The 26,010-nt window shown below is 59.1% G+C and overlaps 2 protein-coding genes across 4 annotated transcripts in view; both read left to right on the top strand.

Annotated features, from left to right (window-relative positions):
* The first annotated feature begins 651 nt into the window (after positions 1 to 651).
* ARSI (arylsulfatase family member I) lies at positions 652 to 3,520 on the top strand. Its single transcript, XM_074883838.1, has 2 exons — positions 652 to 971; positions 2,119 to 3,520. Exons 1-2 carry the CDS (start codon positions 652 to 654, stop codon positions 3,518 to 3,520), a joined length of 1,722 nt encoding a protein of 573 aa, XP_074739939.1.
* A 6,651-nt stretch (positions 3,521 to 10,171) lies between these two features.
* CAMK2A (calcium/calmodulin dependent protein kinase II alpha) overlaps positions 10,172 to 26,010 on the top strand; it is a 36,568-nt gene continuing 20,729 nt past the window's right edge. For all 3 annotated transcript variants that reach the window (XM_074883391.1, XM_074883392.1, XM_074883393.1), the window contains exons 1-5: positions 10,172 to 10,624; positions 16,315 to 16,409; positions 20,699 to 20,758; positions 24,673 to 24,727; positions 25,054 to 25,119. In XM_074883391.1, coding sequence (XP_074739492.1) covers positions 10,563 to 10,624; positions 16,315 to 16,409; positions 20,699 to 20,758; positions 24,673 to 24,727; positions 25,054 to 25,119 — 338 coding nt within the window. In that variant the 5' untranslated portion in view covers positions 10,172 to 10,562. The remainder of the gene's footprint in view (positions 10,625 to 16,314; positions 16,410 to 20,698; positions 20,759 to 24,672; positions 24,728 to 25,053; positions 25,120 to 26,010) is intronic.

The following is a 26,010-nucleotide window of genomic DNA, read 5'->3' on the forward strand; positions in this document are numbered from 1 at the left end:
CTCCCCATAAACCTGGTGACTTAGCCCACGTCCCAGTCAGATGTTGGGACTCTCTGCCTTGGAGAGGAGGGTGGGAAAAGGAGAGGGTGGCTCTTCCTCAGAGAGTGAAGAGAAGAGCTCGGCACCCCTGGGCTTGAACTTTAGCACCCTCTTCTGCAGGAGTTTGAAGAAAAGGATTGTCGTTTCCTGAGTGAGCCGTCCAGATAGCTGGGCAGGCGCAGGGCTGGAGCGGAGAAGCCAGCTACTTTCTCCGGCAAGGTTTTTATGGGGTTCTTCATAAAGAACACCGGCGAGAAAACGCCAAGAATCCAGGAAGTGTTTCTAGCACTCGGGACGCTTGGTGAGCAGCTCTGGGGCTGCCGTTAATCACTGCGAGGAGCCTGTCCTGCCGTGCAGATGTGTTTGATTGGAGCGGCGCGAGGGTTATTTTCTTTTGACTGAAGGCAACCCAGCCCCGGCGGATTAAGCTCTTTGTGTGCGCACTAGTGTGCCTTCACGGGAGCTGCTCCCACAAAACCGGCTGCAGGGGTTTCGGGGACTATCCCCTAGGTCGGGGGACTGTCCTGGAGGAGGGGAGACCTCCTGTTTCTGTGGCTTTGAGACGATGCCGGGACAGTAGCTCCCTTCGCAGGCAGCACAGTGTGCTCCGGGATGGCTGTCTATGCCCTCACGGGCTTCTCGCTCGTCAGCCTGCTCAGCTTTGGCTATTTATCCTGGGACTGGATGAAGCCCAGTTTGGTGGCCGACGTAGCCACGGACCCCATGGAGAAATCGCTGCCTCCCGCCTTCACCAGGCCACCCCACATCATCTTCATTCTGACTGATGACCAGGGCTACCACGACGTTGGGTATCACGGCTCGGATATCCAGACGCCAACGCTGGACAGGCTGGCAGCGGAGGGCGTTAAGCTGGAGAACTACTACATCCAACCCATCTGCACCCCATCCCGGAGCCAGCTGATAACCGGCAGGTAAGCCAGAGCCTGCTCACACCCCACTCATGTCCCCTCTTCCATCCCTTCCTTAGCTCTGCAGGGTTTAACCCCAGCTCGCCACTAGACAGATGCCCCAGTGTATTGGCAGATGGCGGAGAGCCTCCAGAGAAAGGCGTCTTGCTGACTTTGTCTAGAAGGCTTCCTGGATAAATGGTTGATTTTCTCATGGGATAAATAGTGGCACATGGTAAGGCCAAAAATGTGGATGCCATTGGGTAATGGACACCACTTTGGGAAAGGGTGGTCTCTGGCCATGAGTTCCTTCGGTACCGGGCAAGGAGCTGTGTCCCCAGGCAGTGCCGTCACACTGGCCCTTGGGGATTTGCTGCTGGGCTGTGGGGTTGAAGGATCATTCTGCCCTGCATCTATGAGTCCCTTGGGCTGTGCTTTTCCTGCTTGTGTGTTCAGTGCTGCGCTGGCCAGGGCAGGCTGGATGCTGGTCCATCAACCTCTCCCACGGTGGCACAATCAGGTGTCCCATTATCCTGGGCTCTTCTGCCTCCTGGGACAGATGGGGCTGTCCCTGGAGCGGCGCTGGGAGGTCAGAACCCACTGTAGGAGGCAGATCCCATCAGATCATCTCCTGCTGAGGAGTGGGCCCCAGGGAAGTGCCTATGGATGCGGTCACCTGCTGCTTGGGGGTGGTGGAGCCTGCTGGGGTCCAGGCAAAGGCCTCTCTTTTCTCCTGACAGCTCTGGAGAGGTCCCAGACATCTCCAGGGTGTGCAGATCAGGGGAGGACACGGATGTGTGGGCACCCAGGTGGGACACTACAAACCCACAGGGATTTCTACGCAATTCTTGCTTGTGCTGCCCAGCCCTGACAGAGCCCAGCCACCTCCTCTGGGCTGGCGACAGCGGGGACAACTGCCGGGGGCATCCTGGGAGAGCAGACCAGTGTGCTTTTGAGATGTCTACTGAGCCCCCTCTCTTTTTTTTTTTGCATCTGCTTTTGGTGCTTTTGGATGGATGAGGAGCTCTGTGTCTCTGGCGTGGAGGTTGCTCCATGGGGTTGGGTGACATAGAGATCTGCATTTGGGGTCTCCAGCACATAAAGTGCTGTCATGTCCTCACCCAGCACTGCTCCCCATCACCACTGATTCCTCCTGGCTCTTTTCCAACAGGTACCAGATCCACACAGGGCTGCAGCACTCCATCATCCGCCCTCGGCAGCCCAACTGCCTGCCCCTCGATCAGGTCACCCTGCCACAGAAGCTGCAGGAAGCCGGCTACTCCACACACATGGTGGGCAAGTGGCACCTTGGCTTCTACAAGAAGGAGTGCCTGCCCACCCGCCGGGGCTTTGACACCTTCCTGGGCTCCCTGACAGGCAATGTGGACTACTACACCTACGACAACTGCGACGGGCCGGGTGTCTGTGGCTACGACCTGCACGAAGGGGAGGATGTGGCTTGGGACCAGAGTGGGAAGTACTCCACCTTCCTCTACACCCAGCGCGTCAGCAAGATCCTGGCATCCCACAGCCCCAAGGAGCCCATCTTCATCTATGTGGCCTTTCAAGCGGTCCACACGCCTCTGCAGTCACCCAAGGAGTACATCTACCGCTACCGCTCCATGGGCAACGTCGCTCGCCGCAAGTATGCCGCCATGGTGACGTGCATGGACGAGGCGGTAAAGAACATCACCTGGGCCCTCAAGAAGTATGGTTATTACGACAACAGTGTGATCGTGTTTTCCACTGACAACGGTGGGCAGACTTTCTCTGGGGGAAGCAACTGGCCACTACGGGGCCGCAAAGGGACGTACTGGGAAGGGGGAGTCCGTGGCATTGGTTTTGTCCACAGTCCCCTGATCAAGCGCAAGCGCCGAACCAGCTGGGCACTGGTTCACATCACAGACTGGTACCCGACTCTAGTCAGCCTGGCCAGGGGCAACCTGAGCAACGTCCCAGGCTTGGATGGCTACAACGTCTGGCCTGCCATCAGTGAGGGCAAGGAGTCGCCACGAACTGAAATCCTGCACAACATTGACCCACTGTACAACCATGCCAAGTATGGCTCCTTGGAGGACGGCTTTGGCATCTGGAACACAGCCGTGCAAGCCTCCATCCGGGTCGGGGAGTGGAAGCTCCTCACTGGTGACCCGGGGTACAGTGACTGGATCCCCCCACAGACCCTGACCAATTTCCCAGGGAGCTGGTGGAACCTGGAGCGTCTCACCGACGGCCTGAGGAAGTCCATGTGGCTCTTCAACATCACCGCTGACCCCTACGAGCGCTACGACCTCTCGGACCAGCGCCCAGATGTGGTCAGGACCCTCCTGATGAGGTTGGTGCACTACAACCGGACCGCCATTCCGGTGCGGTATCCCGCAGAGAACCCCCGGGCTCACCCGGACTTCAACGGTGGTGCCTGGGGACCTTGGGCCAGCGAGGATGATGCGGAGGAGTGGGAAGGCATCGGGGAGCCCCTGAAGAGTAGGAACAAGAAGAAAAAGTGCAAGATCTGCAAGCTGCGCTCTTTCTTCCGCAAGCTGAACACCAGGCTCATGTCCAACCGCATCTGATGGGAGATTCCCCCAGCATCGACCCAGCCTGGCCAGGGTGGAGCTCTGGACGGCAGTGCCGCAGGGTGGGAGCGAGGGAGAGGGACAGATGGGGAGGTGGCCAGCATCCTCTTGCTTTTCCTTGCGCCAGGGTTCACCCCAAAACACTTGTCCTCTCTGGCTGGACAGAAGGGTGGTCCCAATGGGTGAGGAAGGGTGATGTGGGCTCAGCTGCGCTGCTTAGCAATGGTGTACAAGTCTGTTGAGCTGGGCTGGCCTGTGCACAGCCCCTTCCAAAGAGAGAGACCCTTTGCTCATGAACTCTGCAGGCAATCACAAGCTTTAAGTTGGCCGTTGCAACGGCAGGAGAAAGCGCAGGATCCTGGGGTGGTGGTGCAGAGGGACTGGCCAGTCTCAGCAGCTCTGCCTGCAGGTTGTCCCTCATAATTTCCCTGCATATACATGCTCCTGACCTTCTGCCTGCTGTCAGGCAGCTGCCACCATTGCTCTTGCTCTGGGAACTTGAGGGCGTCCCCGAAACCCAAGACCACAGTGTTTTCCTATTATACTTCTTTGTGGAAGGATGGATTCCTGACCATGGATGTCAGACCTGAGACTGCCAAGTCTGGACTCAGCCTTGCTGCTACAGGGATCTCACATGGGGCCTTGGTTTCTCCTCTCCACTGGCTTGAGGGGCCAGGAGCAGCCCTGGTGAGGAACTATGGCACACGGAGAAGTGGTTGGATGCACTCAGAGGACAGATGGTTCTCCACGGCCCCACGTTTGGGAGGCAGGTTTGCCCCAAGCTCTGGTGGACTTCCCATGGGTCATCCATCCAGCAGACCCTTTCATCCACGGTTCTGCCTGACTGGACCCCACATGTTCATGGCTGTGGGCACCCATGTTCCTCCCCATGCATCCTACGCATCCAACCAGCTAACCATCCCTGGCTGCCCCTTCCCAGTGCTGGGGCTGTCCCCGTCCCCACGTCCCTTCTGGTGAACCTGGGGCAGAAGGAAGATCTCAAGAAGATCTCTGCAGAGACTGCTGTGCTGCTCTGTAGCTGAAGGACTTTGAAGCTGTGGAGGGGGACGGGGACGACTCCTGCTTGCCAGCGCCGCGTCCCCTCGCCGCAGATGGGCACCGCTCTCCCAGCAGCGCACGCGTAGGGGGGGAAACACCTCCCCATCATCCGCCTGCCATGGGGAGCCAGCCCATGCGATTGCCGGGGGCCAGCCAGCTCGGGAGCCGGGGCAGCCAGCAAAGCGCCGTGCCCCCGCGCCTTCGGCGGGGTGCGAGCGTGCATACGTGTGCTCGGAGGAGAGCTGGCAAGGATGAAAGAGGGTAAATAGCTTTAAAAGCGTTTTGGATGCATGGTGCATTTCCATTTACACAATGTGTTTTACATTTCTCCCCACAGGTTTCTCTTGGTGCAGCGTGTGTAGGCGAAGGCCCTGCTGTGAATTTTGAAAATAGTTATTTTTGTCTCTGGAAAATGAGGCCCGTTAGGACTTGTCAGCTCTTGGATGAGCAGTGTGGGCTTTCTTTTTTTTTTCTTTTTTTTTTTTTTCTCCTCTTTCTCTCTCTTGCAAAATAACATTCATTTAAAATCTGTCATTGAAAGATGTGACAATTGGCAGCGTGCACGCTGAATACCTTTCAGTGCGTTTTCAAGCCCTGTGTGTGAGAGAGGGACGGGAACGGGAAGAGAATGCAATGACACGTTTGTATTTTTTTTTTTCTTACTCTTAGCTGGATTATTTGGGGGAATTGGGATTTTCTATAGAAACAAAGAAAAAAAAAAGCTGACAGCAAGGCAGAATAGAGGAGGCCTCTTGTTGTAGAGATGGGAAAGAGTTTGCAAAGCCAGAGTGTGGCAGCATGTGTGCCGGTCCCAGCTGCGCTGCGCACGCCCGTCACCATGCCATCCTGTTGGCCCCCTGCATCCCTACGGGCACATCCCCTGCATTGGCATCACAGACAGGTGGCAGAGGGGGACTCAGCTCCTCCATCAGCCCCATCTCCATCCCCAGATCCCTTAGCACGTCGCTCCATGGGGACTGGTCCCCACGGCATCACCCCAGCTGAGGTGAGCCCCGGGAGGATGCTGCACATCCTGGAACTACCTCAACCGGGCTGGTCCCACGGGTGTGCCCGTCGACAACGGGGCTGCAGCACCGGCTGCCATTTGGCAAAGCCAACCGGTGGCTGAATAAAAAGCAACGCTTTGCTGAAGAAGAAGAGGCTGCTGCAGGCTGAGCCAGAGCCAGAGGAGGGCAGGGGGTGACGGCTGTGGGGGGCTCCGGCACGAGTCACGGCACAGGGGGAACCGGTGCCGGAGGGAGCGGGAGAGCGGGGCTGGCCATGGGGCGGTGACAAGGCTCGGGAAACAGCTTTCATTTCCATATTTATATAAACGCATCCAAGATTAGTCCTTCTTTTATTTTTTTTTCTTCAAAAATGGAAATTTCCATGAAAACATGTTTGATTTTTCTCCCTTCACTTTTACTAATATCCCCATGAAAAGGTTCATCTGGTCTTGCTTCATTTCCAGTTTCTGATCTGCTGGGCTGATGCCGTGTTGACACAGTCAGATTAGCCGTAGCATTGGATCTGCATTCTTCTTTTTTTTAATTAAAAAAAGTTGTATTCTGAATTTTTACAAAAAGAAACTGTTGAAGGAAAGTCTTAGTCACCAAAAACAAAGAGAAAAAGTAGGCAGGAGCATCTCTGGGTACTTGGAGAGTGCAGAACCTCCAGCCTGAGGACAGCAGTTGTCCTCCACCGCTGTTTCCAGTACCGCTGTATCTAACGTTGGGCTGGGAAGGGGCAGGTGGTGGCAGCCGCATGGGCTCCCCATCCCACCACTGCTCTTTAATGGTCTCTGTGGGACAAAAATGCACCAGTGTGTCAAAATCCTGTGTTTTCACACAGTTCAAGTCCCGTGGGAGTGCCTGTGTGCTCTGGCTGCCAAGGGGTTAATGCAGCTGGTGAGATGCTCAGGCGGTGGAGCTCCCTGCCCAGCCCTGATGCTGCACCCAGCAGATGTGTTTGCACAGACACGGGCTGAGCGCTCCCCTCCTTTCCAACCACCTTTCAAAGAGCTGTGGCAAGCCCACGGCTGCTCCACACCCCAGGCGGGAGCTGGATGCAGGGTGGGGCCCTGCGGAGGGGATGGGGCAGGGGGAAGCGTCTGGGGCCATCGGGGCTCTGGGCTGGGAGGAAACGAGCGCAGGGTGGGGTGGAGGAGTAGTGGCTGCCTCTCCTCCTCCGCCGTCGGGATGGAGCGCTGCCTCCACCCTGCCAGCTGGAGGGAGTCAGGATGGGATGGGATGGAATTGGGGTGGGATGGAGATGGGGAGGGGAATAGGATGAGGATGGGATGGGTCAGGCAGGATTGGGGGTACCTCAGAGCCTCTCCAGCCCCATAGGTATCTTCCACCTGAGGGAGTAAAAGGGAGAACCCCAGTAGCAGGAAGGGGGATGGACATCTCAGCAAACCACCATGGTAGGAGGGCAGCAGGGCACCCTGGGCACCTCATGCTGGGGAGAGGGTGCTCTGGACCAGGGGCTGTATCTCAAGCCAGACAGTCACATCCTTTCTCCTTCCAGGGGTCCGAGGATGTGTGGTTTTGCAGAGGTTTTTCCGCACCCAGAGCCAGCGCACGATGGCCCCAGGGAGCCACATGGCACCTGCAGAGGGTCCCCAAGTATCCATGGCCACGTCTACAGGAGGGTCCCTGCCCATGGACCCTGGTGTTGGGGAAAGGGTGGCCCTGGGGACACCCTGTCCCAGCCAAAAGCAGTTTCATGTGGCCACAAGAACGAGTACTGGGGTCCGCAGGGACAGGGCACATTTACAAACACAACCCTAAATGTAAATCAGCTCTCCTTACCATGGTATTTATAATCTTTATCTAAAAATAACCCCAAATTCAGCTTCCCAGAGGACAGAAACTGAGCATCCCCCAGACCCCAGCTTGCGTGTGAAACCGTCCCAGTAATTTTGGGATCTCTGCAATATGTAATTCGCAGCCCCGCTGGTTGTGCATGCGAGGCACTGCTGAAAGCTCCCTGAGGCCCATGCAAGCCCTGTCCCATGGGAGGAGGGGGACCTGCTGCAGCCCCCTGGGGACACACGGGTCCTCCCTGAGCCCCATGGGGCAGCTGCCCATGCTGGGATGCCCAGTGCATTTAGGGTTTGGTGTCAGACCTTGGGTGCCCACACTGGGGCAGTCCCATGCTGGGATGCAGAAACTAAATATCTGTAGGTAGAGCTGGAGCAGGCGTGGGGAGAGCAGGAGGCATTTCTGGAGAGGCAGGCGGGTGATGGAGAGGAGCTGCTGGGGATGAAGGTCTCCATCAGGCGGCCAGACCCGAGCACGGCAGCAGGAGAGCAGCTTGGCTCTCCAAAGCCCTGCAGGAACAAATCTTGGGGTGCCAGGAACAGAGATGTTGGCAGAGGTGAGACATCTGAAGAGGATCCTGAGGCCTCTGGGAGAGGGCTGGGACTGCTCCCCTCCCCTGGGAGATGGTGGGACAGCCCCCAACCCGGAGAGGGAAGGTCCCACCAGAGCTCCTGCTCCCTTTGGGTTGTCCCCAGGCACCGTGGAGCTGAGCCACGCAGCAGTTCCCGCTTGGGAAAACATCATCAGCAAAGCAGAGCATATTCAGCACCCAGAAGCCTGACACCCCCTCACCCTCCGAAAGGGAAAAATGCTGAGGAAAAAACTGAATAGGGAGGAGGGCAGGAAGGGAGGAACCCTTCCTGGAGAGCTGCGTCTCTGCCAGGCAGGAGAAACCTGGGGAGGGAGGCAGGGACCCCACAGGGGGCTTTGCCATCACCCCCTGCCCTGGGTGAGGGGTTTGGGGTGTGGAGGTCAGGGGGGAAGGAAGGGATGGAGGTGTCTCCCTCCTGGCCACGGGAGCACAGAGTCACGCGTGTGAGGCTGAACACACGTGCCAGCATGGGGGTGGGCACAGGAAGAGGGGGCAGGTCACATTGCAGCCCCCACGGGGGCATGCACCTTAGCACAGGCGGGAGCGAGGTGGGAGCACGCAGCTGCCCATGAGCCTTCATGGGTCTCCGGCTTGGCGGGGGCTCTTCCTTCCACCCTTCGGCTCCATGGGGCTGCTGGCGGCCGGCAGCAAAAAGCTGGAGGAGGAGAGCGCTCTTCCGAGCATCCAGCTGCACCAGCCCCCGCGTCAGCCCCCTGCCTCCCGGTGTGGCCCCGGGGGTGGTGAATGAAGCCCCCTTTCATGTGGGAGCGGGATGGGGAGGAGACATGCACAGGCAGGGAGGCGTTCTGGGGACCAGAGTATCCCCAGGGCACAGATCACGCATGTGCATCACCCTCACCCCGAGTGAGGGGGCCCAGTGTGCTCTGCCCACGCTGTGGCATGGCCACAGTGGGTCTGGAGGCCATCAGCCCTTGGGGACCATGGTCCTGTCCCCATCCACAGGTGGGAATCGGGTCCCTGCCCTGCTGGATGCAGGGATGCAAGGTGGGGATGAAGGTGGGTAATGGTGCAATTAATGGAAAAGCCATTAGACCTTTCTCCTCCTCCCCCTCTTCTTCCTCACTCCGCCACTTGCTGTCCTCCTCCACTTCCACCTCCTTTCTTCTCTCCCTCTCTGCTCCTCCTTCTCTCTCTTCTCTCAAAGATTTCTCCCTATTTTTGTCTGGTTAGAGCCTTTTATTTTCCTTTTAACCCTTCCATGGCAGCCTGAAAGGGAACTCAATCCATCTCAGCTGTCAAAGGCAATGCCCTCCCAGCCGGCAGTGGGAGCCCCTTCTCCAGGTGTGGTAGGGGCTCCTTCTGCTGCAAAATCATCCAGAAATGGGACAAAAGCTTAGAAAAAAGCTCTTCTGGGGGGGCCAGAAGGTGGGAAGGTGCAAGGGGTGGTGTAGATGGAGGAGAGGGTGCTGGGTCCCCAGTGGGTGCTGCCAGGGGTGCTGGCAGCAAGGTGGGCTTAGAGGGAAACCTCTCCCCTGAGGTCCTGGACCTCATTATTCCACTTTTATTGCCCTTTTGGTGCTTTCTTCTGTTAAACGCAGCAGAGAGGCGACTCAGCAGCAAAAAGCCGGAGGAGGAGGGGGGTAGACCTTCCACCTATCCCCACTCTGAAATCCCCCTGCTTTCCACCCTGGTTTGGGCACCGCAGGGAAACAGCAGGACACAGCCTTTTTGCTCCCCCTCTAGCTGCGCTTTAGGCCAAGCTGCTTGCCCCACAATGAGGGGGGACCCTCGGGTGCTGCTCCCCCAGCAGCCCCGGGGCCCTTGGGGAGACCCATCGGACAAAGCAGGAGTGGGAAGCAGCTCCCAGGCACACCGAGCCCTCCCCTGCAGAGTGATTGGGGCCAGCCCTCCCCCAGGGAGGGAGCCTGGCTGATGGCGGGCCGGTCTGGGGACCTGGGGACTTGCCATGGTTTCTCCAGCTTCTCCTGACACACTTCTGCTCCATCTGCTCCCATCCACCGCGACCCGCTGCAGCACATCCCCCGTCCCGCAGCCCCCCAGGCCCCCGGAGGGATGCTGCTGCGGGCACCAGCAGGGCCTGTATTTTTTGGGGGGGGAAGGAGTTGCCGGGGTGACAGCATCCTCCTGCAACATGGAAACCATGGTTTCCATGGAAACCCTTTTTGCCCCAATTATTCTACCATCACCACATCCTTTAATTTGCCTTTAATATTTGCATTTTAGACCTCCCCCCACCCCGCAGCAGCTGGGTGACCCCCGGGCAGCCCCTGGGGCTGGGTCCCCAGCAGAGCCCTGGTCCCCATGGGCGGGCGACAGGTTTGGGAAGCGGTTGCCCCGGCAACAGAAACAGGGCGTTTCTGGCAGCGGTGGTCGCCATGGGGACGGGGATGCTGACGAAGGCTTGTGAAGCTGAGAAGACAAATTGCCCTCATCATTATCTCCGGGCTTGTCAATCAAACATATTCCCTTATTTACCTCGGCGAGGAGAGAGCCCCGGGAGCACACGGAGAGGGAGGGAGCAAGAGGAGAGCTGCTTGCCCCAAACTCCGCACTGGGGAGGGAGCATTTCCAGCCCCTCGGGATGGCCACCATCACCTGCAATCGCTTCACCGAGGAGTACCAGCTCTTCGAGGAACTGGGCAAGTAAGTTGGAGACGGGGCTGGATGCTCGGAGTGGGGCTGGGATGCTCGGAGTGGGGCTGTGCCCCAGCTGGGGAAGAGCTTCTGCAGCACTGGGAACCACCAGAGACGGTGGAAAGGAGACAGGCATGGAGCAAACGTACCGGGGAGCAGTGGGGGGGACTTGGGTTAGGATGGGGGCTGCCAGTCCCAGCCCTGCCCGCTCTGTCCCTTCCCGAGTTTGGGTGGTGCTGACGGGTACTCGGCTGGGGGGTCGGGTCACTCCAGGGGGCTGCCCAGGGAGGGGGAGGCTGCGCCCCTTATGGAAAAGCCGCTCCAGAAAGAGGATGCTGCTGGCTCCCCCAGGAACTTCTCCAGCTGGGAGGAGGGACGGGACAGCTGAGGAGGGAAGCCAAAGCGGCGGGCGCCCCTCACATTCCTTTAGGGAATTTCTCTGTGTGGATTCAGTGGGGTTTGGCTAGTCCTGCAAGAGACCCAGCCTGCCTGGCAGCCCCCGGAAAATCCCGGCGGCTCTTGGACAGACACGGGGTATCTCCCACCCCTGTCTCTGTTCCAGCGTGAGTGCCCCCCGGGTGAGCCACTGCCTGACCCAGCTCTCCTGCCAGGGAGGGCTCAGCTCAGCAGGTCCGGGTGTCATCGTGTGTGCCTGGATCAGGGGGCATGTGTGTGTGCATGTGTGTGCCAACAGAGATGCCTGTGCCCAGTGAGGTGATCCTGGGGGGCACTGAACACCCCGGGGTGCAGCAGGAGATTCCAAGTCCTCCGTGCGGGGCAGAGGGATGCTCTGTGTCTCGCCAAATGTGTGGCTGTAAAACAGGTGCAGAACTGAGCAGGCGTGTGCCTGTGTTTTGGTTTCCGTGCCTTTTTTCAGAGCCGGTGTGTAAATGTGGGGCGTGAGGCCACGTTCCCCTTGGAGAGGCGCGGTGGCGGGCTGGGGGTGCCTGTGCCGGGTGGCTGGTGGCAGATGGGTGGCTGTGTCCGTCCGTAGGCACGGGCACTCGCTCCAGCCCCGCAGCCCCCGGGCTGGGGGCAGCCTGTGCCTAAACGTGCGTCTGCACGCGCGTGGGTGTGCGAAACGGGGGCGAGGGAGAAAGGAGAGAACAAAAATGGAGAAATAAAGAAGCTGAAACAGGGGAGGACTTTGTGCCAGGCTGAACGCTGTTTATATTCCCCAGCCAAATGGGGGGGACTGGGTTGCTGCTACAAAGTGCAGCTCCTTGGAGGCAAGCGGACCCCCCCCTGTCCCAGGACATGCATGTCCCATCCATCCCCTCGGCATCAGGGTGGCTGCGAGGGGCTGGCGGGGAGCAGTGGGTCCAGGGAGCAGGTCCCTGCAGTGGGGACGGTCCCAGCTGGCACTGCGGGCAGGGGGATGGGCACCCACTAGGGAGCTAGTGGCAAGGTGGGGTTTGGGACCTGCTTTTTCCAGAGGTTTCTTGGGTTTTCTGGGCTCTGAGGCTCTGTGGTGGTGGCAGGGGGTGGGCAGGAGAGGCAGCGGCTGCTGAGTGCCTGCAGGGAGGCTGCTGGGCCCTGGCTGGGTGGACGTGGCTGCAGGGAGGTGGAGGGGAGCTTGCAGGCCAGGCGTGATGGGGGAGGACCAGGAGGGCTCCCGGAGGAGTTTGGGGTGCGACGTTTTGCTAGGTGGGTGCCGACACAGAGAGCTGAGCACCCAGACTTGGGGGCTATCCACACTGCCCAGCACCACAGTATAAAACCACCTCGACAGATGCATTTTAACATGTTCATGAATAAAGGAGCAAAGCTGGTGCAGTGACTTGCCAGCCCCCTGTGAGCACCGCACCCCGGCCCACCTGACCTCCGGGGGTGATGCAGGGGCAGCATGGCTTGGCCGGCAGCTTGGAGCAGCGTCCCCAGCTTGGAGCATCCCAGAGCTTTCCCCTCTGCTCCGGGGGGCAGGTACCACTTCAGCACTGAGGCGTGTTCCAGGGTTAGGGGCTTCACCAGACTGGTCAAGGCACCATGGAACTGGTTGGGGATTTTCCACCAGGACGGTTTCCAGCACATCCTGGCACATTCAAAAATCAGCAGTTTCCCATGGGGAAATTTCCGCTTCGTGGGTTTAGAGAGGGAAATCAGGACGGAGCGCTGCACCTCTGCTCCGCTGCGGCAGCCGCTCGCGGTGGGCAGTGGCGTTCCTCCTCCAGCGAGATGCTCCCAGTGCTGGTCAGGGTGCAGGGTGGGCAGCACGGCTCCAGCCCACCCCGACCCCGAAAGGGAGCAGCATCCTGCAGGGGCTTGGAGCAGAAAGGCTCTGTCTTGAGTTTGCTGTCCCCAAAGGACTGGGACGGTCTGCTGGGGGGGACATGGGGTGTCCCGGAGCCTGGCTGGCAGGAGGGAGGTGCTGGGTGCCAGGCTGCTGCTGCACCCACCGTGCTCCTTTGCCATGTCCTTGGCTGTCACCCATCCTGACACCCAGGCAAGCTGGGGGTTTAAGATGCCACCCACTTAATGGTAGCACCAAGACGGGGCTTTGTGGGGGGCAGAGATGGGGAGGGGGTTCTGCAGAGCCTGCCCCATGGGGCATGAGCCCTTGGCGCATCCCTGCACCTCCCGGGCACGGGGAGGGCATCTGTCCCGAGCTGGGGACACGGAGCTGGGGAAAACCTGCTCCCGTGGCAGCCCTGGCAAAGCTGAGCAAGTGAGGGGCTGCTCTGATCCCCCCCGCCACCCCATGCTTGCAGGAGGGGATGGGGCAAGGAGGGGGGCAGCATGAGGGGGGACGGGGAGAGGATCCTGCCCACGGCCCCCCGGAGTAGGACAAACATGAAGCGCAGCTCCATTGGCGCCTCCAAATCCGCCCCCGCGGCAGGTTCAGGGAGAGGCTGGAGACAATTACCGTGCCGAGCGGTACGATCAGCCCCTCCACTCCCAGAGCTGCAGGAGAGGGGTTTTATTAAAAAGGAAAAAAAATTAAATATATGGAGGAACAAAAAATCCCCAGCCCACACTCTTCTCTCTAGAAAGGAGATAAAATGCCTTGGAGGAGGAGGAGGTGTTGAAGAGAGGGAGGGCGGCAGCAGCGCAGCCCGGCACTGGCAGGGAAGGTGTGAAAAAGGGAGAAGCGGAGCATCCCGGCAGCAGAGCCGCTGCTCGGGCTGGCGGGGAGAGGCCCTGGGGACAAGGCATGGGGTCATGTCTGGCCCAGGGGACCAAGGGACAGGAGCTGGAGGGCTGAGACACAGCAGTGCCAGGGCTTGGGGCTGGAGGGACAGGGCTGGCTGCAGGGCTGTGGGTCCAGCGTCACCCTAAAATGGCAGCCGTTGGCGGGGATATGGACACGGTCCCTACCCATGGCCTTGTGAGTGATGTCCCCATCCAGTGCTAAAACTGGGACATGCTGTTTCATCTGGGATGAGTGCCCCACCTCTGAGCCAGGCAGAGATGGGGGTCCTCAGCTGCCACTGGGGTGGGGGTCAGACCCATTCAAAGAGCCCCGGGAGGGAAGGGACCCACGCTGCTGCACCCCAGCCAGGGAACAGGACACACATCTCCTTCCAAAGGGGTTTCTTGCACCACGATGGGGCTGAGCTCCCTGCCTGGCACCCCCTGCACTGCCCCACAAGCCCCCAGTGTGGGGGGGATGCCTGTGTTTGCAGGGCAGGAGTTGCTGGGTTTAGGTGGAGCCAAGGCGGGGATTTTTCCCCACATAGGGCTGGGAAGCACAGGAACAGCCTGGCACGGGGAGCAGAGCCCAGCTGCTGTGAAATGCCCAGTGGGGTCAAACACCCAACGTGGAGGGGTCCCAGCCAGTGCAGACTGAGACAGGGATGGGGCTGTGGCAACCATGTTGCACCCCCGGGTGTTCTGCACCCGCACCCAGCGCCTTGTGGGCTCACAGGGTCTCGCTTGTGCTTCACGGAGCACAAATAGACATTTGGTTTCTGTTAAAAAAGGCCTGAAGGAGCCAAAAGCTGCGAATGCAGCCGGGGGTGTGCAACCCTGTGCTCCGCGGGTGCAGCGCATCCCATCCTGCTTCCCACAGCTCCCCCTTCCACGCCGTTCGGTTTAGCTTGACTAAATGGATGAGCGAGGGGCTATGGGCACTGGGACCAGGAGTGGCTGGGGGTCCCCATGCTCCAGGGGGTCTGGGACACCTACGTCCCTCCAACCCCACATCAGGTCCTGCAGTAAAACGCTGCAGCTGGGGTAGAAACCCCAAGCTGGGGCGGTAGGTGCAGGGGCTTCCCTGCTTGCTGTGCTCACTGCTGCAGATTCTCCTGGCACTGCAAAAGCAGCACGTGTCTTTAGGAAAAAATTAGAAAAGATGGGTCACAGGGACTCACTGGAGCCCCCAAATCCCGGGCAGTGTGGGGTTCCTGATGGGATGGGGAGAGTGGCACCGCGGGGCTGGCAATGGGTCCAGTCTCCCCCACCCATGGCAAGCTGGATATGAAGCATTTTGTCTCCGCTTTCCAATTAATCTGCCTCAGACTACAAGGATATTAACAGCTCAGCTCTCCCAGCAGCCAGGATTAAATGGCAGGATGGGGAGGCCGGGAAGCGCCGGGATGCTGTTCCTCAGCTCCTGCCCGGCACGTGCCGCGAGCGATGCTCTGCGCCGCGGCGCTGGGCGCGTGGGCTGCCAGCTCTGCTGGGGCTCCAGCCCCATCCCTCCGCACCCCGCCGCTTGCCTGTTCTCCTAAAGATCACATTCAAACCCAAATTGCCCGTCTCCACCCGCCCCCACCGGTAAAATCAATTATCCGCCGCCGCTCACCAGCCTGCGGCCTTTTATTCCTCAGCAGGGAGCGGGAGCGGGGCGCCGGGGAGCGAGGGGAAGGTGGGGTGGGAGGTGGGATTGCTTTTGATAGTTGTTATTTTAGCGATTGGAAGGGTTTGGCAGGAAAGGGAACCTGGTACAAAGGTTGCGCTCAGCAGGGCTGGAGCGTGCGTGTGTGCCTGTGTGTGTGTGTGCGATGTCGCAGCTCCCAGCATCGCGCCGGTGCGCTGTCAGTGCAACAGGCTGCCAGGGCTCAGGGTACGGGGTACAGGGGCAGAGGGGGTTCTTTGGAGCCCCTCCCGTGCTTGTTTGCCTGCCAGACTCCAAGATACTGTTGCACGTTGGCTCACACGTGTGCAAGCCGCAGCAGCATCAGTCCCTGTCCAGCTCGGCTGCAGTGGTCCTTCCTCGCAGGGTCCCCTGGGCTGTCCCTGCCCGTGTGACGGTTTTGCACCTGCGGGGGGGGGGGGGGCCCTTGCACCGCTCACCTGCACCCACAGCTGGTGCTCGCACCCGCTTCTGCAAAGTGCTGCTGAGATTGCAAGGGCCAGAGCATGCAAAGCCACGCACACGGACTGAGGTGAAGCGGCCGAGTGCTGCGTGGCAGCTGCAGCCGTCCTGGTGTCTCTCAGGAGCCAGAACCCGGGTAAATCCCTGCTGCTTTTCTTGCAGGGGATAGGCAGGGAGGGAGAGGAGGAAAGGCGCACGATGCCTGGGGTATCCCAGGGGAGCATGGAGAGGCAAATCCTGCATCCATCCCCAGGTCTACCTGTGCTTGTCCCCATCATTCCCCAAGGACAGTGGTGCAGGGAGGGCAATGGAGAGCCTGCCAAGCCCCTTCCCCAGCCAGCACCCAGCCCCAGCCCCATCCCTGTGGCTGCCCCTCACCCCACCGGCACATCAGGGCTGAGCCATGCCCTTCACTTCTCCCTCCGGCTTCTTGTCTTTCCAGGGGCGCTTTCTCCATCGTCCGGAGATGCGTGAAGGTGTTGGCAGGACAAGAGTATGCAGCCAAGATCATCAACACCAAGAAGCTGTCTGCTCGAGGTAGGTGCTGGGGGTATTTTTGGGGAGGCGAGAGGCGAGCAGGGTTTGCAGAGCGGGGAGTTCATCCCCTCTGCACGGTTCTGGGATGATGCCTTTGATGTGCAGTGATGTGGGGGGTATTTGATGTGCAGTGGGGGACCCCCTTATCCCACCCTGTCTCCACTGCAGTACACGCTTTGCTTCTTGATGGATGGAGCAAACATCTGGAGGAGACGTCTAGGTGGCTGCTCACCACATCCATCCGATTGCAGGGATGTACCCACAGCCCGGCTGTGCCAGGGCTCTGGGGGGATCCCAGACCCCAACCTGCCCAGGGAGCCGCAGGACCCTATTTCTCTCCCTGAGACCCCCACCACCACCCTGCATGCCATGTTGTGGCAAAATGATGGTTACAGCCTTGCAACAAGTCAAACTGCTGCCAGCCTCAGGCGCTTGGTAGCACAGTTATTTTGGGAGCATCACCTTCTCTGAGAGGGCCCCCACTGACACCCCCCAACCCCACTTTCAGGGGCTGCAGGTTCCCCTACTCATCTACCTACATCAATGAAAAGGGAAGGTCCTTCAAGATGGAGCTTGATTTCATTTCTACCTGGAGATGGGCTCTCACCCCTCGCTGCCATCTAATTAATCACACCGGTGGAGCACGTTGGCTGCTTTGCTGCTGGAAGAGGTGCTGGCAGGTCTGTCCTGGCTGTTCCTCGAGGCAAGACTGAGCTGAGCGAGCCCAGAAAAGCTTCAGCCAGCCCTTGCCCTGAGGCAGGGACCCCTCTGCCCCCAGGCATCTGGCAGAGGAGCTGCAATGAGGAGGACGGAGAGGATGGGAGAGCAGCTGCTGTGTCCCCGGCTCCAGCTCCTCCTGGCTGGGTGCGTCAGGGAGCGCAGGATGGGTGCCAGGAGCGAGCACCCTGCCGGGAGGGTTTAATTAACTCCCTCCCTTGGTTTCTCTCCCTGATGCCACTGCTCACCTCTGAAGGCAAAACTGAAATGCAGAAAACGGTGACAAACTCCTTTCTGACCTCAAATTAAACCAGTGCTTTGCAATCTCCCTCCTGCAGCGCTGCCAAAGCAGCACAGCGCTGACACTGAGCCCCCCCAGCTCCCCCCAGAGCTGCTCCTGCCCCTCCTCAGGGATGCGGACCATTCCCTTCCTCCGAGGCCGAAGACTCCCAGGCTGGGGCAGGATGTGGGGTGCTGGCCTCGGCACTCGGCTCCTGCCTGCTGACAGCGGGGTGGGCAGCAAACACCTCCCGGTTTGCAGGGCTGCCTGGAAGAGCAGACTGAGCAGCCTTCCCTCTGCTCCCTCCTGCCTCTGCTCGCCCGCTCCAGCAGTTTGCCCCTCTCCATCCTCTTCTGGGGTTTGCTCTGTCCCTGCAGCGGCTGTGTCCGTCTGTCCCCTGGAGAGACCCCGCCGGGGTTATTTTCCCTGCTCTGCCAGCTGAAATCACCAGCTGCTTTTGCTAACAGTCTTGAAACCCCCGTTTCTGCAATGCTAGCATGGGGGATGGTGCTTCCCCAGGCTGGGAGCAATCCCCAAAGGGGCACGAGGAGCCTCTGTCCCACGGGGATGTGTCACTGGCTATGTCACCCGCAAAGGGCAGGAGGGCAGGTGTGCAGGGAGGAGAGGAGGAGGTGAGAGGAGCTGCAAAACATCCCCATGGATGTTGAGACATCCTCCCGGCTGCCAACACGGGGAGCCAGCAGGAGAGAAACTGGCGTTTTTGGAGGAGAAATGGGTTTTGGGTCCAGGCAGCAGCTGGGTTTGTGGGGTAGGCGAGTGGCTGCGGCCGTGGCTCACTGTCCCCAGCAGCACTTCTGTGCCCGGTGGACGTGCTGTGCCATGTGGAGGGGTGGATGCTCTGACCCACGGCATCTGCCCCCACAAGCTCAGTAGGGCCCCTCTGCCTGAGGGACATCCCCCTGCCCCTTTGTCCTTCTGTCTGTCTGCCCCTCGGCCCCACTGCTCTGGCACAGCCATCGCACCCACATGCAAAGCCCCTGCGAGCCCTGTCATGGAGATTTGCGCAAGTGGGGGGGTCCCCTGCCAGCCTGCGGCCCCGTGCAGGAGTTGTACTCACATGATGCTCAGAGGAAGCTGCAGACCCGGAGGTGTCTGGGTGCCCCCATGCCCAGCCTGTCCTTGCTGTGCATTCACGGCCGGGAAGCTCAGCCTGAGCAGGACCCACGCAGGCTTAGAAAGAGCAAAGCCCCCAGAGCACAGGCTGCCTTCGCTCCCTGGGCGGTGGGTGGCTCATTTCAGGCAGCTCTTCCCCTTGCATTTCGCAGCTGAGCCCGTGGTACCAGGGGAGCGATGGCCACACACCCCCAGGACCTTTCCTACCAGGTGCTCGCACCCATCTCTGCCCTCCCTTTAAACTCCCTCATCCATTTTCCATTTCACCTGGTTTTCGCTGGTCTCCCACCCCCTCCCCATTCTGTTTGTGGTTTATCAAACCCCACCAGCCTCCCGGCATTCCCCGCCAAGCCGCCTGTGCTGGGCTTTTGCCTTCGCAGGCGTTTTGGTGGCAACAGATTGCGAGGGTACAAAGAGGGGGGAAGTGGCTGGGGGAGCCGCACAATGCTGCTGCTGTGGTGGCTCAGCGGGGAGCTGGAGCCGAGTTGGGTGGCTGGTGGCAGGGAAGGGATGGGGCAACCTCCTGCCCCCCACCAGTGGCCACGCTCACCCCTGTGCAGCCAAAGGCTCGGCTGGCAGCAGCGTACAGACACACAGAGCGGTGTTGGGACTCACTCTGTACTTGGGGCCACATTCGCTGCCCTTTCCTGTGATCTCTGGCCTCTTCTAAGCAAGCAAAGGAGCTTTACTGGACACCAGCAATGCTGGGCTTCCCCGTGGGCCATTTGGCCCCAGCCACCAGCCTGCAGATGGGGAAACTGAGGCAGAGAGTGACAATCAGTGACTCACCTATGATCACTGTCAGGCAGGAGCAGAAGAGGGGGCAGAAAGCAGCTCCTCTGTTTCCCAGAGAAGTGCTTGCCCCACTGGCCACTCTGTTTCTCCATCCCATCCCTGTCCTCCACCCCACAATGGATTTTGGTTGCAAAAAGCAACAGCCTAAACCCTGACCTCTCCCTGTTGCCCCATCCCACCCTGGGAAGGTTGTCACCCATTGGGGAAATGCCGTGGGGACCTGAACGAGGATGCTGAGGCTGTCCCAGCCTTCAGCTCGCAGAGCCCAGTACAGGCTGCAAAACTCGCCCCAAGCCCTGGGGTGACTCGCCCACACCGAGCCCCGCAGTCACTGGATGGGTGATACTGAGCCCTGGGGGAAGGCTCCAGCCCCCAGAGGGAAGGGGCTGCACCGCCTTCACATCTCAGCGGTTGGAGACACCCAGGTTTGGTTTGATGCAGAGCGAGACTCTGGGGTGTGAACCTGCAAGGTAACAGCGATAGCACTGAGAGACGAACAGCCCTAATTATATCATCGCTTCTCCCGGCTGCTGGGTTCCTGCTAGCATAAAATGCCTCCAGACAAGGCACCTCCATGCAGGGTGGCTGGGCCAGGTATAAGGAGGCAGAAAAGTGCAGAAGCAAGGGAAAAAAAAAATCAAAATTATTTGAAAATTCATTCTTTTGGCTCAGCTCAACTCGCTTTGCCCAGAGCTACGTTGTCTTGTATCCCCCAGCCTGGGAACAGCTGGGGAGGGAGACCTGTGTCTCCTGTTTGGAGATGGGCACTGGAGCAAAGCAAATTTTCAGAGCCAGGGTTTTGCAATGTAGGAGAGCAAAGACCTGATGTGAAACAGCTGGGAGTGGAGAGGGGGGTGGAGCAGATAGCCCTGTTTCAGCTTGACATCTCATTGCTGGTCAGCTCTGTCTTTGACTGTTCAAATTGTACCATTCAGGGCCAGAAATGTCCCTGCTGATTGCCTGTGCTTGGCTGAGTAAGAGAAAACCAAGCAGGCGCTGCTGGCAGTAATAATTCAGGCAGCTCTGGGATTTCTGGGAGGTGATGGGGGCTCGTTCAGCAAAGAGAAGGGAGGGAGGAGGGTGAGGCCTCATCCAGAGCCCAGGACTGCCCATGGCACTGGTGCCTGGGGGCTTGGCTGGGGGCTACATCCGTGCTGCAATAACATCTCTCAGGCCCCAGTGCTGAATGTATTCCCAAACCCGTTATTCTTTAGCAAAAAAAAAAAGACAGGTTTGCCCCTTGCCAGCTGCTCTGTTCCCCCAGATTTCCCATGCCAGCAGCTCCTCCAGGAGAGCGTGGCAGGAGCTGAGAGCAGTTTATTCCCTTCCCCAGACCCTAATTTAGGGCTGTTGCCTCTTTCAGATCACCAGAAGCTGGAACGAGAAGCTCGGATCTGCCGCCTCCTGAAGCACCCCAACATCGGTAAGCGTGCCCCTCTCTCCGCCGTGTGCCAGGTGAAGGAAGAGCCAGGCAAATCTGCCTGTGCTTTGTCCCTGGCTCTGCTGCCCACCTGCCCGCCCGTGGCCTGTTGGGGCTGGGGGGTCCCCATCAATGATTCAGCCCTGCCTGCAGCAGCACGGGCTGTTTGTCCTTCCCTTGCATGCCGGCCACCATCCCGGAGATAGAGAAGGGGCTTGGCAGCAGCCTGCCCTGTTGATCTGCAGAGCCGTCCCTCTTCTTCCTCACGGGAGGCAGCATCTTCAAATGGGGTCATGGGAAGAAAGACCTCTACCAAGCACGGGGGGATTGAAGCAGGTCCTAGCTAACCCACTTGGCCATAGCTCCCTCAGGGAGAAGCAGGGCCCCAGTAGGCTGCAAGGGACTATTTTTACTCCTCTCCCCCCACCCGGGTGCTGTATTCCTCTGCATGCTCCAAAAAGCGGCTGCAGCTCCGAGCAGCAGCAGCAGCGCAGGGCGTGTAGGAGGAGCGATGGCGGGGGGAAGCGAAGACTTTCCCACCGACCGTCCATCTGAAAGTAGCCTCCTTCGGAAAAGCTGTTTCAGGAAAACTCCCGAGCCCCTGCAAAAGACAAAAATAGGCCAGAAGGAGAGAGAGAGGGGAGGAGAAAAAACTGCAGTAAAAAAAAAACCCAAACCCCAGCCTTGAGAGTGATGCTGATGCAGGCTGCTGGTTCCCAGGGATGGTCCAGCAGTGGGAGCACCGATGAAACCCCTCTCCCCTCTGCTGCACCCCGGGATGTGCCAACCCTGGTGGGATCCTGCAGCTTTTGGAAAAGCATCTGGGGGTAGGACAGGAGCTCTGCAGCCCTCTCATCCCTCAGCCGGCAGCTGGGAGGTTTCCCCTTTGGCTGAGCTTGTCCCTGGCCCCCTGACTGCTCCGCGTGGCCTGGATCCGTCCTTCCCCAGGGAACCGCTGCAGCAGATCCAGGGAGCCGGACCTGGGGCCACTGGGACCAGCCACGCAGCTTCTGTCCCATAAATATTTCAGTTCAGAAAAAGCCTGTCAGCCTCCATCTGTCTCAGGCACACGGCTGTGTGACAGGTCTCCCCTGCATTGCCGGGGTGCTGGATGCTGCAGAATCTGGCCACCATCCTTCCTTCTGTCTCTGCTCTGGCAGCACCGATGCCTCACACGGGGGCTGCCCTGCCGGGGTTCCGGCGGGGAGTCCAGCCCCCCCTCCCCGGTCAGAGCGTCAGCTGGGGCCTTTCCTCTGCACCAAAATAGATGTGGGGATTGCTGACACCCGAAGGAAACACGCTGTAAGGTGTGTGAATGGCAAGAAATGCTAAAAACGGTGGAATCCACCCCAGGATGACTTGCAGCACAGTAGCTGGGCCATGCAGCCAAAGCTCCCCAGGCTCCCAGCCTCTCTCCAGCTTTTCCCTACCTCTGTCTTCCTCCCTTCCCTCTCCATCACCTGCCCGTGGGGCTGGTGGGGTCTCTGGGGACAGAAGACACCTTGTCCTGCAGTCCAGCCCCCCTGTGCTTTTTCCCCTATCCCTGCACTACACCTCGCTGTTTGGCCGCGACCGGCAGAGATGGTGGGCTTCGAGCAACCCTGCTGCATAGGGCTGGAAAGGGTTAACGGCATGAGAGCCTAATGAGCCCAATCTCACTGCTATTTATACCCAGGAGGCTCTTCTCCACCCCCCCACCCCACACCCTCACCCCCCCACTGTTCCTGCTGCCTGGAAACTCAGGCTCGCAGCTTCCCTTGCATGCGGCACAAGCCGGCTAATTACCCACCCAGGCGCTGGAACGAGCTGTGCCGCTGCAGACCAGCGGCTGCCAGGGGCATGGGGAAGGCGAGGCAGAAAACCTCTCTCCATCCCTCCCTGGGAGAAGCATCCCAGCTGCCCAGGGGCTTTGCTGGCCGCTCGCTTGCTCCCTGCAGCCGGGGTAGGTCATTCCCTCTCCCGTGGGAATGCTGCGCTGCGATCCTGGAGGAACCAACCTGTGCTTTGCACCATGCCTGCAGGAGAGGCTTGCCCAGAAAGACACGCACGGGGAGTCGAGGGCAGGTCCAGGTCCCCACGACCTTGCAGCACATCCACAGCACCAGGCGATGTATGAGGGAGAGCTGTCATTTCCCAGAGTTGTGAGTCCTCGCAGGGAAGTCTTGCTTTATCGGGGAAACTTTGGCTACACCCAGCCCTGGAGTTTTGACTCCAGGTACCCATCATCAGCTGTGTCCTGGTCCTGCCTGGGCTCTTGGCACTGAGCTGGAGTGGTTTGGCTGGTGCAGCTCTTTCTGACTATGGTCAGTAACAGATACTTGCAGAACCAGACTATATTTGGAACGGCTGATCCTTCTTATACCTTCTCGGCTCCTGGCAGCCACAGGCACTGGGACTTCCCCAAGCAGGGGATGTATCCGGACCATCTGCTTATAGTTACGCTGGCCCTATCCACACCAAACTCACCTAATCCCCCTTTGAACAGTTTGGCTTCTGCAGGATCCCATGCACAATACCCCCAATCCCTCTCGGGTGAGATGAAACGGGAGGAAATGTGCTTCTTACAGCAGAGGAAGGCAGAAAAGCTGGGATCATGTGTCAGAGAAAAACAGGGAGCAGACACTGGTGTCAGAGCGCAGGGATTGTCTATGGAGACCAGCAGTGGGGAAGGATGACCAGGGAGTGAGATGAGAAAACTGTGTCACTAGACAAGACCATGAGAGAGACCAAGAGGAAAGGTGCCATCCAGCTTAACAGACCCCCTCTGCCCCTTGCCCAGGCCAGGGCGAGGCGATGCTGCTGGCAGCTTGCTCTTGGCGGTGGTTGGATCTGCCTGCTGAGCTTGGAGGGAGGGGTAGGACCAGCACAGTGATGTTTGCTGGCCTGGGAGATAAGAGCGATGCAGCGCAGCGTCTGCACTAGATATTGGAGCTTGTTATCTCCTCCGGCTCAGACTCAAGTCTGGAGGATGTTTCCATACAGGGCTCAGCTGATTTAGCTGCAGCAAAATGGGCTGGAAGCAAAAATTCCCACAAAATCATTCACTTGAATGTTTCCTTTTCCTCCCTGGTTTCCAAAGATCTCAAAGATGTTGAAAGCTGTATTGGGCTGAAAACAGGTGAGCAGAGAGGAAGGGTTAAATATTTACAGTCTCAAGGAAATCAGAACAAAATGTGGGGGCCAGAGGATGCTGGACCAGTCTTTATTTATACATCCTACCTGTTTCTGTGCCTGTCCCCTCACTGCACATCTGCCTGCTAAGCTGTGAGCAGGGATCTGAGCCTCAATAACCGGAGCCCAGCTGCAGGGGGGCAGGTTTGCACCCGAGGGGAGCGGGTGCCCCTCAGTGTGATGAGCAGGATGAGATGCCAGCCCTGTGGGAAGAGACAGGGAGAGCACTTCCTCTGAAGGAAACTCATCCCACAGTGATTCCTGGATATCCCCAACCCGAGACCTCCCAAGGAGAAAAGGAAGGTCACAAGCAGAAAATAAAAAAAGCCCCGTCGGTGCCAGGGCTGGCAGCCCAGCACCCTGGCTGAGCTCTCCCTGTGCCCGGGCACCTCTCCTGATGGGGCAGAGGACTGGGGGCACCCATCCCTGCAGCCTGCCCAGTGCCCAAGATAGGCCCAGCAGCTGCTCGGGACCCCGGCCAGGCATCAGCCCCGGGCAGTCCCTGATTTGGATCTGACCTTTGAGCCTTGCACCACTCCCCAAGGCTGGGGCCTTGGCTGCGGTCCCCTCTTGAGCAGGGACCCCCCCACACCCAGCCAGCAGCAATAACAAGAGGAGGAGGGAGGAGGGATAGCCCCGCTCTGCCCTTCCCCAGCTCCTGCCTCTGCCCAAAGGGGAGCAAAGGCGTTCCCGGGGAGCAGGGTGAGATCCAGGCGTACCCCGTAACCCTTCTGTCTCTGCCGCAGTGAGGCTCCACGACAGCATCTCCGAAGAGGGCCACCACTACCTGATATTTGACCTGTGAGTAATGGTTAAATGCATCTCTTAATCCACCAGCAGCTGCATGCTTCCACCCCGGGGCGATGCACCCTGCACCCCCGCAGCCCCTCTGACCTTTTCCCCATCCTCCACCTCACCCAAGCCCTTCCCGCAGGCTGGGTTTGAACCAAGCGTGGGTCCTCCAAGCTGGGCATAGGGCAGATCCCTGCCTTGCATCCCCAACGCTCCCCTCCTCGAGCATGACACGGCAGCATTTTGTGGGGGTTTGCCAGGGCTGGGTGTGCTGTAAATCAATCCAGCTCCCTCACGTGAGATGGCAGAGCCTGATTCCCCCCATGTTCTTGCAGGGTCACTGGTGGGGAGCTCTTTGAGGACATTGTGGCCAGGGAGTACTACAGTGAAGCGGATGCCAGGTGAGCACGGACACACGCTGGGCCATGGAGGGGTCAGCAGTTGTCCCCTTCATCCCTTGAGCTGCTCCCTCCCAGGGTCCTACGCATCTGGCTTTCTGCAGCATAAGCTTCTTTCATGCTGGGAGGTGTTTTACAGCCGCTCCGCAGCGCGTACTCATAAAACATATGCATAGTGCAACCAAAAAAAAAAAAAAAGAGCTCTTTTTAACTTTTTAACTCACTCGGCTCCTGTGCCAAGATGTGCATGTGTTACCAGAGGGCTGGTCCCCAGCCATCGCTCCTCCTTCCCCGGGCTGATGGCATAGCCCACAGCCGACCTCTCTGTAAAAGAATTAGGTATTGGGGCTCCCTGGACTGGCAGGGAGGAAGCCCAGCATCAGGCTGGTGTCCCAGCCAGGAGCGTAATAGTACAGACACGTCGCAGTCCTCACCCTTTCCCCTTGCAGCTGCATTACAGTCATTTGCAAGCGTTTCTCTGGCATTTACCACTTGAAAGCACTAAGGAGGAGCAGTCAAGACAGGCTGGGTGGGAGGATGTGCTGGAGCTCCGCTCCCTCCCACACTCCCGCTGGCACTTTCCAGGTACCCTGCGGCAGAGGCAGGGGACTGGGTACCGCTTCAGCCACCTCTTTGGTCCTTGCAGCTCGGCCAGGGGACAGCACTAGCCTCATTTTTTTTGAGGGGACATGATTTGGCCCTCTCCAGTCTCCAGATATCACTGTGCCTCTTGGCTTTGTCCCCAGGATAAGCATAGCCCGTACAAACGTCCAAGTGAGCGGTAAGCTCTATGCTACCTCTGTCTGCATGGAAATATTCCTTATTTCTAGGCAGAAAACAATCTCATTTAATGGAGTGCCCACACTGAATCAACTTACAACCCATCCACTTACT

This window comes from Strix uralensis, chromosome 14, assembly GCF_047716275.1.
Source record: "Strix uralensis isolate ZFMK-TIS-50842 chromosome 14, bStrUra1, whole genome shotgun sequence".
Taxonomy (NCBI): Eukaryota; Metazoa; Chordata; class Aves; order Strigiformes; family Strigidae; genus Strix; species Strix uralensis.

What these genes read in the sequence shown, in the direction of transcription:
- ARSI (XM_074883838.1), top strand. Translation starts at nt 652, where the DNA reads ATGGCTGTCTATGCCCTCACGGGCTTCTCGCTCGTCAGCCTGCTCAGC. An exon ending in AGCCAGCTGATAACCGGCAG is followed by an intron (nt 972 to 2,118) that starts GTAAGCCAGAGC and finishes CTTTTCCAACAG; the next exon opens with GTACCAGATCCACACAGGGC.